The 12,394-nt window shown below is 38.1% G+C and overlaps 4 protein-coding genes across 7 annotated transcripts in view; all 4 read left to right on the forward strand.

Moving 5' to 3' along the window:
- cdk6 (cyclin dependent kinase 6) overlaps window positions 1-3,057 on the forward strand; it is a 30,994-nt gene extending 27,937 nt beyond the window's left edge. For all 3 annotated transcript variants that reach the window (XM_077507262.1, XM_077507265.1, XM_077507264.1), the window contains one exon: window positions 620-3,057. In XM_077507262.1, coding sequence (XP_077363388.1) covers window positions 620-772 — 153 coding nt within the window. In that variant the 3' untranslated portion in view covers window positions 773-3,057. The remainder of the gene's footprint in view (window positions 1-619) is intronic.
- A 645-nt stretch (window positions 3,058-3,702) lies between these two features.
- fam133b (family with sequence similarity 133 member B) lies at window positions 3,703-6,828 on the forward strand. 2 transcript variants are annotated; one of them, XM_077506904.1, is made up of 11 exons: window positions 3,703-3,870; window positions 4,546-4,643; window positions 4,840-4,918; window positions 5,001-5,120; window positions 5,200-5,229; window positions 5,361-5,435; window positions 5,587-5,685; window positions 5,780-5,821; window positions 5,939-6,010; window positions 6,266-6,316; window positions 6,393-6,828. In XM_077506904.1, exons 1-11 carry the CDS (start codon window positions 3,847-3,849, stop codon window positions 6,486-6,488), a joined length of 786 nt encoding a protein of 261 aa, XP_077363030.1. In that variant the 5' UTR covers window positions 3,703-3,846; the 3' UTR covers window positions 6,489-6,828. The 2 variants fall into 2 exon arrangements, with proteins under 2 accessions (XP_077363030.1, XP_077363031.1); XM_077506905.1 differs by having other exon boundaries at window positions 5,783-5,821.
- A 360-nt stretch (window positions 6,829-7,188) lies between these two features.
- Window positions 7,189-8,560, forward strand: LOC144007718 (progranulin-like). Its single transcript, XM_077507582.1, has 5 exons — window positions 7,189-7,324; window positions 7,413-7,550; window positions 7,726-7,902; window positions 8,093-8,239; window positions 8,359-8,560. Exons 2-5 carry the CDS (start codon window positions 7,413-7,415, stop codon window positions 8,491-8,493), a joined length of 597 nt encoding a protein of 198 aa, XP_077363708.1. The 5' UTR covers window positions 7,189-7,324; the 3' UTR covers window positions 8,494-8,560.
- Window positions 8,561-8,794: 234 nt separating this feature from the next.
- LOC144007887 (uncharacterized) lies at window positions 8,795-12,091 on the forward strand. The gene is made up of 7 exons (XM_077507830.1): window positions 8,795-9,032; window positions 9,673-9,777; window positions 9,886-9,918; window positions 10,000-10,152; window positions 10,237-10,362; window positions 10,522-10,554; window positions 10,652-12,091. Exons 1-7 carry the CDS (start codon window positions 8,810-8,812, stop codon window positions 11,221-11,223), a joined length of 1,245 nt encoding a protein of 414 aa, XP_077363956.1. The 5' UTR covers window positions 8,795-8,809; the 3' UTR covers window positions 11,224-12,091.
- The last annotated feature ends 303 nt before the right edge of the window (window positions 12,092-12,394 follow it).

Raw genomic sequence — 12,394 nt, forward strand, 5'->3', positions numbered from 1 at the left:
TAGAATATACACAAAATTCAAGAAATTAAAAAAGGCAGAAAAGAAAATGTTTAAAATATAAAAATAAAATGTCCAAAAAAAGCAAAAGAATTCCCCCAAATTACCATCAAATGTCCAAAAATGTCAGAAAATTGATTGCAAAAAAAGTTAAAAAAAAAAAAAAGTCATAAAATGTCCAAAAAAGGAAGCAAGGCATAAAATTACCATATGTGCATAAAATTGCCCAAAATGTCAAAAATTTTACAGAAAGGCAGGCAAGTCTAAAAATGTATGAAAACGAAGTCTATTAATATTACATTACTACCAAGAATAAAAAGTCCAAAACCAGAAGAAGAAATAAATCTTATACTGCAAATATCTATATTGTATCTTTTATTGTCACCAATTTCCTCTTTGTATTATTATAATTGTAGCTATACCAGCCAATGTAATCTACTGCTCACTTAACAATAAATCATCACAGTAAACATTTTTTTTTTTTTTTGGTAGCTTGTGTACAAAATCCTTGTCATGTTTGTGCCATCGCCATCTATTGGCCTGGCATGCATATTACGCCTGCTTGGTGATCATTCTGATGTCAATGATGATTTTTATTTATTTTTTCTCGTCCTCTATACAGCAATTTCTCGCCTTCAATCCCTCCAGGAGGATCTCTGCATTTGCAGCACTAACCCACCCTTATTTCCAAAGTGTGGACAGCCTCAGTAGAAGTGTGTATGCGGCTCAGCCTATCCCCAGCAACAAGCCCACTGTTGAAGAAAGGACTGCCTGAGAGTCCTCCTTGTCCTTTCACCATGTCCGTAAAAAAAAAAAAAAGTATTCACCCAACTGCTCCATCTTGATTGTTCAACCAAACTGATATAAATGATCACTCCTAGCGCAGTGAAAACTAGCTATCAAGTGGATTGAATTGAAGTATGTAACACAAAAATGATGCAAGATATTCATCCAGAAGATACCTACCTTAAATTTAATCCGCTGTAATTCATCGTGGTATATCAGAGCAAAGCATGAACGATCAGGTGGTGGGTGCAGTATACTTAAACCCTTTCCAGGAGAGTACTCAGAAGGAGGTAAAAGCTAGGAATGAGGACATCCCATGAACTGATGGATTGAAATCGCTGCTTTTAGGTTCTAAAATGTTGATGATTGACTACGTTATCAATGCAAAGACGATTCTTATGACTGGGACTAATCAATCAGTGGACGGACTGCAGCAGCCACTGTGTGACCAGTGTTGAGGGCCCCTTTCATTCTTCCCGGTGCCTAAAATGGATTTTTCTTCTACTTTATGGACTTGTGAAGCGCAAGCATGGTCGCGTTTACGTGTGCACTGATGCTCCTGTAGACGCCAAACAAAAACGAGTCATGACTTAAACTGCCGCCATCATCGCAGGCCTCGCAAACGTTATACTGCCATCCAGAGGTTGCCCCGAGCAACTGCAGACCAGTAGCAGGATTCTAATGGTCGTTGCAACTTTGGGGGGAGGGTCAAGCACACTTAATGGGCTGATACTGGTGCTGCGGCAATGATTAAAAAAAAAAAAAGAAATGTTCTTGCCACTTCCTTGATGTTTCTGACAGTGATAGTTAGCCATCAAGGTTTCTTGTAACCGTTTTTTTTATTTTTTGAATATTCAAGTGACACAGTAACGCACACGCTTGCAATAGGTGGCTTTAATCCCACCAGCACGATTCATCAATACATTTGGCATAGAATTACTCGACCAATATTCTGTATTTAATTTTAATGTTATTGCTAAGTCTTATATGCATGTTGTGTACTTGATTTTGAAGATGCTGGGGCATAAAGTCATCTTACACAAACTCTAGAGGATTACTGAACCTGTGTACGGATGAATTGACGATGTACGGAATGTATAAATGGATAGATGACTGTATTGTACTGTTTGTAGTGCAGCAGTCATTATAGAAAATGTTTGATATTTGCGTTGTCAGCCCGTAGAAGTGTCACAAAAGCGGATCAGGTAGCATAGTGAGGGTCAGTGGAATGTTGTACGGCGAGAGTATTTTGTTGAAAATGTCTGGCGGGTTCTGCGGGTGCTTGTTGAATTTCCTTCAATTATTTGCATTGTTTTTTTGTTTTTTTTTAAATGCACAAATATCTTAACTTTTTTTTTTTCCGATTATGTCCCGTAATGTTCAATTTTTATTTTTTACCAGCAAGGAAAAAAAAAGAAGCAAGTTTTGCAAAGATGTATTTTTCTATATCGTAGTTCTCGCAGAACAGTAACATACTTTTAACACTGGTGTACTTTTTTCTCTAAACTGGTCGTGCTGCTAGCACATACACACACATACTTTCACACAGACACACACAGACACACAAACTCAGTCTTTCTCAGGTTTTTTTTTTTTTTTGGTATGGATGTCCAAAACCTTTGGCACAGTTTTGCACATCCTCCGGCTACTAACTGACCACATTGCAACTCCTTCAGGTTCTCTTTAAACTGTCCAATGATCATATCCTACTGTCAGTCCTATTTATCATGTTATGTTACTGTAGTCATTACTGTCTGAATATAACTGCCTGTATGAACTGTGTTGCCGCAAAAGCAACCTTTTATTGTTAATTGGAGAACGCAATCCACAAATCATTATCAGCTTGACTAAGCACTGTGTGAACATTCTGTTTTGTAATGACTCATAACTGTCGTGATGTACTCGTACAATGCAATGAAAGCTCAAAATATATAGATTTTATAGAAGCTTTGGTAATGACTGCTTTAGTCTTTTAAACTTGATACAATCACTGTAGATTTTTTTTTATTTTTTTTTAGCCAGTCACAGTATCACATTTCAAACATGAGAAAAACTGAATTCCGCAATTGAGCTTTTTTTTTTTTTTTTTTTTTAAAGAGGTTTCGCTGTTTTGAAACTTAAAAGCTTGATCCAGCTTGCAACTTAAATCACACACGTTCCAGCGTCACATTTTCGGGACCCGGAACAAAACAATCAAGGTATTATTGAATGAATTCAAGAATTGGTGTCTTATTGTTGTTTACCAGCTGAATAAAAAGCCGCTTTTTATGAAAATGGTGTTGGATTTTAATTATATATGGCATACATTTTGTCTGCAAATAAAGGGATATAATGACTGGGGTGTAGGTGTCATTTGGAAGTTTTGCAAATAACAGGAGATGACACAGCAGAGTTATAGGAAGCAAGAGCTGCAAAAAGTTACAAACTGGCATGTCTGACAGACACCTACAAAAAAGGGGGCAAGGTTGGCTGCATGTAGTTGCTCAATGCGGAATGTATGCAAGGATGCTACTCCACGAGCTGTGTCTGCATTTCTATAGATAATGCTCATTTTGACCGTATCACATGTCAGTTACGTGCTTTTGGTTAGCAGTGATGGGAAAACTACAATAACAGGTGTCTCTAATAAAGTGTTCAGATGGCGGTTATGGGAGTAAAGCTATCATAATGACGTTTTTTGTGTAATCAAAATGTATATAATTGACAGGTGGGAAGGCTTATTTTGCCTTCGTAAGTAAATTATAGTCTACAATTGATTTTTTTTTCAATTATTACGGTAGACTTAAGTTCACAGTGTATTTTTGCCCCTTACAGATGGTGGATACCAAATTTAAAACAAAAACAAACAAACGACCGTTTTAGTCCAATCTACATGCAATCTAAAAATGGCCAGATGGTGGCAGCAGCGCCTCGGATTTACTTGGCCCGACTTACTTTTAAACGCTGAAGGAGACAAAGCGCCTAGCAAGAGAAGCGGCTTTGATGTGGTCACTATCCAATATCGAGAAGAAATCACAAATGTTTTTGCTCTTTGCTAGATTCCTCCCCTATATATAGGTCAATATGGGCAAGAGAGACAATCGAGTGGTGAGTTACTGTGTCATGTTTTCACGTAAATCCGACAAATGGCTTGTCAGCACAACAGAGCGTTAATGATAGGCCTGCATTACTGCATATTAAACCAAAGTAAATATTTAGCCAACATCAGCTATTGAAGTGAAGCTATTTATTATGGTATTAATTCCACGCCGCTTGCGTTAGCACTGTTGCGCGTAGCTGCAGAAAATTCTAACATTAGCTCATTATTTTTTTGTACTGTATGTTATTGTGTCTATCGCTGGTTGCTAGCACGATTTAAATGTCGTTCCATGTCATCAAAGCAATACTGAAAAGGTGTGGCCTTGAAAATAAATTCGGCTAGAGATTTTAATTTTTGTTCAATGTATTTGTTACTGTTGACAAAGCTTCTGTCATGAGATGGGGTAATCGGATCATCGAAGCGATCTCAGGTTGCGCAGCGGCATAAAAATATTTTGTCACGTGGCACCAAAGTTTATCTTTGATTATATTTATGAACGCGAAGAGCTTTTCATCCAAATATTTAAACTAATTATGACATTACTACTATAATGTTTATGTGTTAACAACAATGCTGCTCAAATAATTTAATTTCATGCACGGTATAACTAAACTATCTTAATCTATGTTTATATTTTTGTTTACATGAGATTTGTTAACTGTGCAGTGTATTTAACATTCTAGGCCTACGTAAATCCAATCGCTGCTGCACGATCCAGGGGGCCGGTACAGACCTCAGGACCGACCATACAGGATTATTTAGGTAGACCTCGACCGACATGGTGGGTATAAGAGAGAAACACTGTGGAACCTACAAGATCAAATACAATATCATGTTTGGATTTGTAGCCAAAAGTTTCCATAACAAGTCATGGGAATTGCTTTTTGATAATGTAATGGTATTCCAATGTTTCATATTGATGTTCATCAGTTTCCTATCTTCTTAAATCATTGCTAATAATTGTTGTGTATCATCAGGGAAGAGATAAAGGAACAGCTGGAGAAGAAGAAGAAAGGCTCACGAGCCTTGGCTGACTTTGAAGACAAAATGAATGAGGTGTGAAAATTTACTTTTCTTTTATTCAAAAACATTGTCGGTATTTGTCATGTGGACTCTTGTTGAAATTTTTTGGACACAGAGATGGAAGAAAGAGCTGGCAAAGAACCGGGAAAAGCTGCTGGGTGCAAGCGACAAGGACAAAGAAAAAGACAAAAAGGGAGCAGAGCGAGAAAAAGAGGAGAAGAAAGATAAGAAGGAGGTGCAGTATACGTACATTAGAAAATTAACTTGCTTACCTATGCTTAATATCTTATGCTGACCTTTCAATCTGTGTCCAGAAAAAGGAGAAGAAGAAGAAATCCAGCAGGGTGAGGGGAGACCTCCAGTTTCAACTGTTCACCACACGTCTTGTCGTTATATTTAGTCAAGTTATTGTTTGTTCAAACAAGCGCGTTCCCTCAAATCTAACGAACCCCGCTTTTATTGTGTTCTGCTCAAGCATTCTTCATCTTCTTCCTCCTCCTCATCAAGTTCTGATTCCTCCAGCAGCTCCTCCTCAGAATCTGAAGATGAGGTAAGTCACAAACGGATGCTTTTAAACTGGTGGCCTCAAACGAGGATTTTATTGAATGGATGATATTATTATTATTTTTTTTTTAATGGGATTTATTAGTAGTGAACTGTGACCATTTCCTCTGAACTTCTGTGTGTCTGTCTGTGTACAGCTCGAAAAGAAGACTGTGAAGAAAAAGCGTAAAAGAAAGAAGTCGTCAGCCAGGAGAGCGTCGGACGACTCGGATGCGGATGCAGATGCGGAAAGAAAGGTCTTCTTTTTTTTTTTTCTTCCTTCCAATTAACTGTGAGACTCTGATGTGATTTTGATAACATCCCAACATTGAATGCTCCTTTTGCCCCAAGAAGAAGAAGAAAAGAATCAAGGAAGAAGGCGACAACAATAAGGTGATTTCAAGCTTGTTCAAATGTTGAATGCACTGACCTGTACTTGGAAGTTGTGCATGCTTAATTATTTTATATTCAATTTGAATCTTGATTAAGGTACTAAATGTTGTCGTTTAGGATGATAAAAGTCGTCGAAGGAAAATAAAGAGTGAGGCAAAGTCGTCTGATGAGTCAGATGGAGATGATATGGTAAGTATTAAAGAGCCATGTCAAAATATATATATTTCTTTTTTTTTTTTTTTTTTTTACTGCTAATGAATATTGACTTGAAATATTGGTCTCCTTGACTACTAATAAACGGTATCAGGGCTTGTTGTTAGGGCCACTCGATTGCAGTCAGAAAGTCCATCCTTGTGAAACGGCTATTTTGTATTTTAACAGTGGGTTTATTGCAAGACTTCCTTTGTTTCTATGGTTTTTATTTTGTTTCCTTCTTCCTCCCAGGCTGACACCAAGAAGAAAAAGAGAAGTAGTGAGGAAAAAGAGAAAATCACAGTAAGAGTACATTATCAACACTTTGAAACAAACTTATTTTAGCTGACAGAAATACAAAATGTATTTTTCAACATAGGACAAATCGAAGAAAAAGCGGAAAAAGAAGCACAAGAAGCACAGCAGGAAAAAGAAAAGGAAGGCGCCGTCTCAGTCGGACTCTGAGCTGGACTAGCTGAAACTCGACTGTTCACTACTCGTGCTATTTTCGCTTTTTTTATTTTATTTTTCTGTTTGACCACCAGAAGCGTCCAGCTCAGATTTGGACAATTGCAGTGCTGTGCTGAGGTTGTGAAGCCTTTTCCAGTGCGACTGAGCTCTCCCTTTGAGGAGTTATCTGCTTATCATTCGTGCATGTTGGAGCAGAACTCTTGACGGCATGCCAGCCTCATATTGAAGTTGGACCTGTACGATAAAACACATTATTTGTTCATTGCTGCACAACAATGCATATGTATGAACTGGAATTTCATGAATAAAGTCACGTTCTAGCCGTCATTGCGGTTACTTAAGGATGACGTTTTGAAGGGTTATCTTTACTACCTCCATCCATCATTTGCTTTTACTGTTACCTGCTATGTTTTATTTTTATTAAACTGTTGAACAGACAACCACCCTGTGGAAGTATGGAAATTGAGGGGTGTTAATTACATTTGTAAATTTGCCATTTACGCAGCAACTAGTAAAAGTATCCATACTCTCAGATATTCATTGATTAGTTAACTTTCAATGAATAGTCAACTTTCAATGGGCCATCCCATGTTTCAGAATTTCATTTCTACACAGTTGGTGTTTACACCACTGTAAACTAAAGTCCATTTTAATAATTGTGTGCTACATTGGGGGGGGGGGGGGGGGGGGGGAACTGACTGTATTGCAATCTGAAAGTCACATGATGTAGTGGGTGTGATGTCAAAGTTGGTTTCAGTTTTCAATGAAGAGAAGTGAGAGTTAACCTGACACAAGTGTGCGGATTCGCCTTCAGGAAGCTGTGGGGAAACTTCAGACAAAGTAAGTCAACACATTTTATGCTATTTTGCTGACAAAAAGCTTCAGAGTAGTGTTTTAGTATCTGTATTTTGGCTGTTGTGTACTCCAGATGTTGAGACTCAGTGTGTGGCTGGCATTCGGGGTGGTTGTGACGTGTAACGTTACATGTCCCGACGAAACTATCTGCCCTGACTACACAACCTGCTGCCAGACCAAGCATGGATACAGTTGCTGCGGATACCCCAATGTGAGTTCACACACAAATTATATATATTTTTTTGTGTTGTTAAGAGGCAAATAGAAGTTTTATGTCTTTCTACCCCTTTCAATTATTATTTTTTTAAAGAATGAATACGAATTTTGAATTGAATTGAAAAGTGTGTTAAATGCTGGTGTCATTTGCATTTCCTGGGATTGTCCAGGCTGTGTGCTGCCCCGACTTGGCCCATTGTTGCCCTCCAGGGTTTCGCTGTAACTTGGCCTCCCAGATGTGCGAGAGAGTCACCAAGTCATGGATGGACTCTCAGTTTCTGCTAAAAAGAGCTGCTGGTGAACCTCCCGTCACCCCGCTTCAACCAATGTTGGGCAACATTGAAAATGTGAGTGGAAGTTGTATTGCAAACTATATGTTGGCAAATTACAACCACCATAATTATCGTGTTCACGTCTTTGCAATACACAAAATGGTGTGTCATGGATATTATTTTATTTGGTGATCTTTAATTATTTCAAGTAAGTCTTCATAACATGTCACAATATGTTTGACATTGATTTATTATATTATTACAGACACATGTTCAAGCTGAAGTAGATGCCAGTGGTAGCGAGCGTGCGTTTGGAGTCATTCGTTGCAGTTCTGAGTTCTTCTGCCCACAAGGCACATCTTGCTGCAAAGGATCATCATCGGAATCCTGGAATTGCTGTCCCTATCCACTGGTATGGATCAGGAATTAACTTTCAGTTTGTTCACAAAATGGACAGAAAAATATCTGGTGTCAACCTGTTATATAGCTGAAACAATGTTGTTCTAACAGCAGACTGCCATTGCTTTTCAGGGCGAGTGTTGTGCAGATGGTCAGCACTGCTGTGAATATGGATACACATGTAACATCTCCCCGTTATCATGTAGCAGAAGAAACACGAGTCCAACCACAAGACGGATACGGGAGCATGTTCAAAATGGCCAATGACACTATTTTTGTTTCAATTTTTGTTACCATTCTCATTCTCAAATAGAATGTACTTTTCGATGATCTACAGTATGCATTATAACTTTCAGAAGAATCATACAAGTGTGAATTGTCTCCTTTCTTATTTATTAAAAATGTACAACGTTAGCGTAATTTCCCACTGACGTAAGAAAACTTAAAAAATAAAAAAAAAGAAGAAATAATTAAAAAAAAAACAACTCGTGATCGTGGGAAAAAGTACCGTCGTCGCTAGTTTTATTTTGTAAGAAAGGAACGGAAATGCTATGTCACTAGTCTGGAGTAATTACTTCCTGTGATGGACGGCCACGATTACGCTGTGTGTGGAAATATGGGACAACTAAAAGATCTTAAAGCATTTATCTCCGAGCGACTTCAGGCTGTCGCTTCTGAAATATTGGGTGCCGTTGACAAAACGGTTACCGAATACGAAGAGCAAGCACGCCGCTTGAAGGAAGAAAACACTCGACTCTGTTCGATTCTGGATCTTCTCATTAAAGGCAATAAGTTGCCACTGAAAGGTGGGCCAACCTTACGTGGAGATTAAACGTAACATGCAACAATGCCGTCGTAAATTCCAGTTCAGTACATTACATTTTGAATGAAAAACAAATGCAGTTTCGTAAATTTAGCCAGACGTCTTTGATCTGGCATTCTTGAGTAATGTATTATAAAATAGCTTACTTTTTGTATGTGTTTTCTTTCATTTACTTTCTATTATAGGCTGAATATATAATGCGCGTAATATGTTGCCAGAAGTGTTTTTCCTGCTCTTGTATGCAGCGAATGTGGTGTCAGTCACGAGGCCTGTCGTCGTACCAACACTGACTGACCTGTGGGTGGCAGCATAGTCCCACTGACCAGCCTGAGTGTTTCTTCTTCGTCTTCTTCTTCTTATCGTAGTTTTATGGCGGTTGGCAAACATTTACATGCATTACTGCCACGTACTGGTACAGAGTGCGCCCTCCATGTTTAATAAAAACTTTAAAATACTATATATTTTCCCACTACTGTCCCACTACTTCATATTTACATGGTAGAAACGATCTTATTTTGATAAAGTAAGGAGTTGAAAGTACAGACATCAACAGTTCATTAACATCTAAGCATGATTTAAAGTCTTCAATTAACCTAACATGCATGTTTTTGGAATGTGGCCAGTAGTCGGAATAACTGAAGAAACCCCACACAAGCGCAGGGATAGCCTGCAAACTCCACACGGGAAGGCCGCAGTCCAGATTCAAACCACCGACTCTCAGAACTGTGGTGAGGATGTACTAATAACTCGACAATGTATTGAATGACACTATGCAACAAAACTATTTTTGTTCCAAAACATTCAAGCAATTTTTTTTCGTGTTGTCTTCTCTCCAGCTGGTCCTGACCCTAATGTATCAAGTCCTCCACGTAATGTTATCAACACATTTAGTTAATCGTTGCGAGACAGCGTTTTCTCATTCATTAACTTGAAGCTCTTTTTATGTACAGACGTGGAAGGTACCTTCACCTCCTACACAGAATTTCTGAACTTTGCATTAGGTGACAACTGTCCCTACTGCATAAAGCCCACACCGGCCACAAAGTTACACTTGACGAAAAAGCATTATTCCTCTGCTATTCATTTCACTGACAACGGAATAGGTAACCATCAACACAGGCATTTATTTACATTATTCTGCCATGATGAAATGTTCATGATGTCTGATCTGTTACTTTTTTTTTCAGGGAGGTTCATTATTCCATGTGCGTGCAAAGATTTTATCCAGAACAGATGTCACTATCATTGTCCTTACTGCGAGAGGATTTTAACTCGGAGATTGAACTTTGTGGGACACATTTCTAAGAAGCATGGTAAGCAATTTGAATTGAAAAAGTAGTTTTGATTGAAAATAGGTCAGTGCATTGAATAAAATATTTCCTTGTTAAGATGTAGTATATCAAGATATGTATGTAAAAACCCATTTATCACTACTTAAAAAAAAAAATCTTATGTACATTTTTACTTTACAGGGTTCCCGATACATCATCCAAACCAAAACGCAGGTACGTCTCCAGCAGTGTTTCCCAACATTGTACAAAGCTATTAATTTGCTTCCTTCTTTCGAAATGAATAATATGCCATTCATCCCTATTTCTGAAGCGGATGTTGCACCCACTCCTGATGCCTGGGGCCAGCAGGAGTTTGTCTTCGAGGATCAAAAGTTCTCACTCCTTCCAGTTAAAATTGCAGCGCCCCAGCATAGTGAACAACAAAGTCAGGGAACACACAGGGCCCAGGGCCAAGACTCTGCCTCAAGTCTTCTCTACATGGACACGTCTACCCAGCAATTGAACGAAATAGAAGTCCCTTCTTCAGGTTTGAAACCACTCCAGTCAAAGACGACGACAACGACGACGACAAATACAAAGCAGCTCAGGAAAAAATCTTTAACTTTAAACAGAAAACTTAAACCTGACATTCAGAGTGACACAGGCATTCATAGATGTCATGTATGTGGAAAAACTTTCCATTACGCCTACATACTGAAATCGCACGTGTGGACTCACTCGAGAAACAAGTCGCTTTGCGGGATTTGCGGCAAACGGACGAAGGAGGCCGAGAGTTTAGCGCAACATCTGGAAAGCCACACGGTGAGGAAGAAATGTGGATTGTGTGGCAAGCAGTTTTCTAGCGCCGCCCGGTTGAAAGATCATTGGAGATCTCACAGATGAAATCCTCGGGATGTCGTGCCGTTATCTTAGAACACAATCCTTTTTCGAAACTGCCTCTCATGAAGGTCATTGGTTGAGGTTCGCCGCTAATCACGGCACTAATAAACACCCATCTATACAAATTCATTCATTGGACTATTTAGTCGTCAATGAAGCTGACATGTTTTGGGTATGTGGGAGAAAGTCCACGCAAACTCCACACAAGAAAGTCAGTTAAGATTCAAACCCTAAACCTCAGAACGTTTTGAGGTAGACGTTCTAAGCAATACACCACGCAAACACTTTTCAGGTTGGTTCTGATAGTTTGTTTGAGTTTTAGTTTTTAAAAGAAATGTGTTTTGTTTGTTAAGAGCGACGTCATCTGAAGGTGCTTTTCTATTGGCTACTGCTAGAGGACGTCATTTCTGTTAATATCAACATAAATCTACTTAAACTCATAATTAAAATCACCCCTCAAAGGCTAAACAATTACCAAAGACTAAAATTAATGACATTTTTTTCCTATAATTATAGTTAGTTTTAGTTTATTAAACATAAAATGTAGTTTCAGTTAGTTTCCGTTTTTTAGAAGGCTTTTTTTTTCGTTAACATTGTTTTTTTGTTTTTTTTTTGTTTTCGTCACTATTAGTTAACTAAAATAACCTTGATTGTGACTTAAAATGTTAGTTGTAAATAATTCATATTTGTAATGTTGCTGATACAATTATGAATCCTCTGTATGCAAAACATTTAGGTTATTTTTTGTGTTTGGGGGAACAACTAGTGTGGCTTTGAGTTGAAAAGCATTGTAAAGAAGAATTTAAGACATGAGATTTTTGTTTATCATGCATCATTATAACTTTGTTTTTTAAATAAATACAAAAACTTCCATGCCTCCATGATGTTTTACCAGGGATGGGCAAATGTTTTTAAATGGACAGAGAGGCTAGCCATTCATAGATGAGTGCAATTTCTTGGCATACGTATATATTTTTTATTTATTTTTTTATGGAATGGCTTGTTTTACTACAGAAAAAAAAATACAACAATACGCAACTGGAAATAGATTATATTCAGTATAATGAAAGCATAAATTTCGCTAGCCAGTTGGCTGTAACCTGGTTTGTTTTGCCCAACCAATCAGAAGGCTGGAATTACTAACGAGCCTGTGAGGCGAATCTGAAACCTGATT

Source organism: Festucalex cinctus, chromosome 19, assembly GCF_051991245.1.
Source record: "Festucalex cinctus isolate MCC-2025b chromosome 19, RoL_Fcin_1.0, whole genome shotgun sequence".
Classification (NCBI taxonomy): Eukaryota; Metazoa; Chordata; class Actinopteri; order Syngnathiformes; family Syngnathidae; genus Festucalex; species Festucalex cinctus.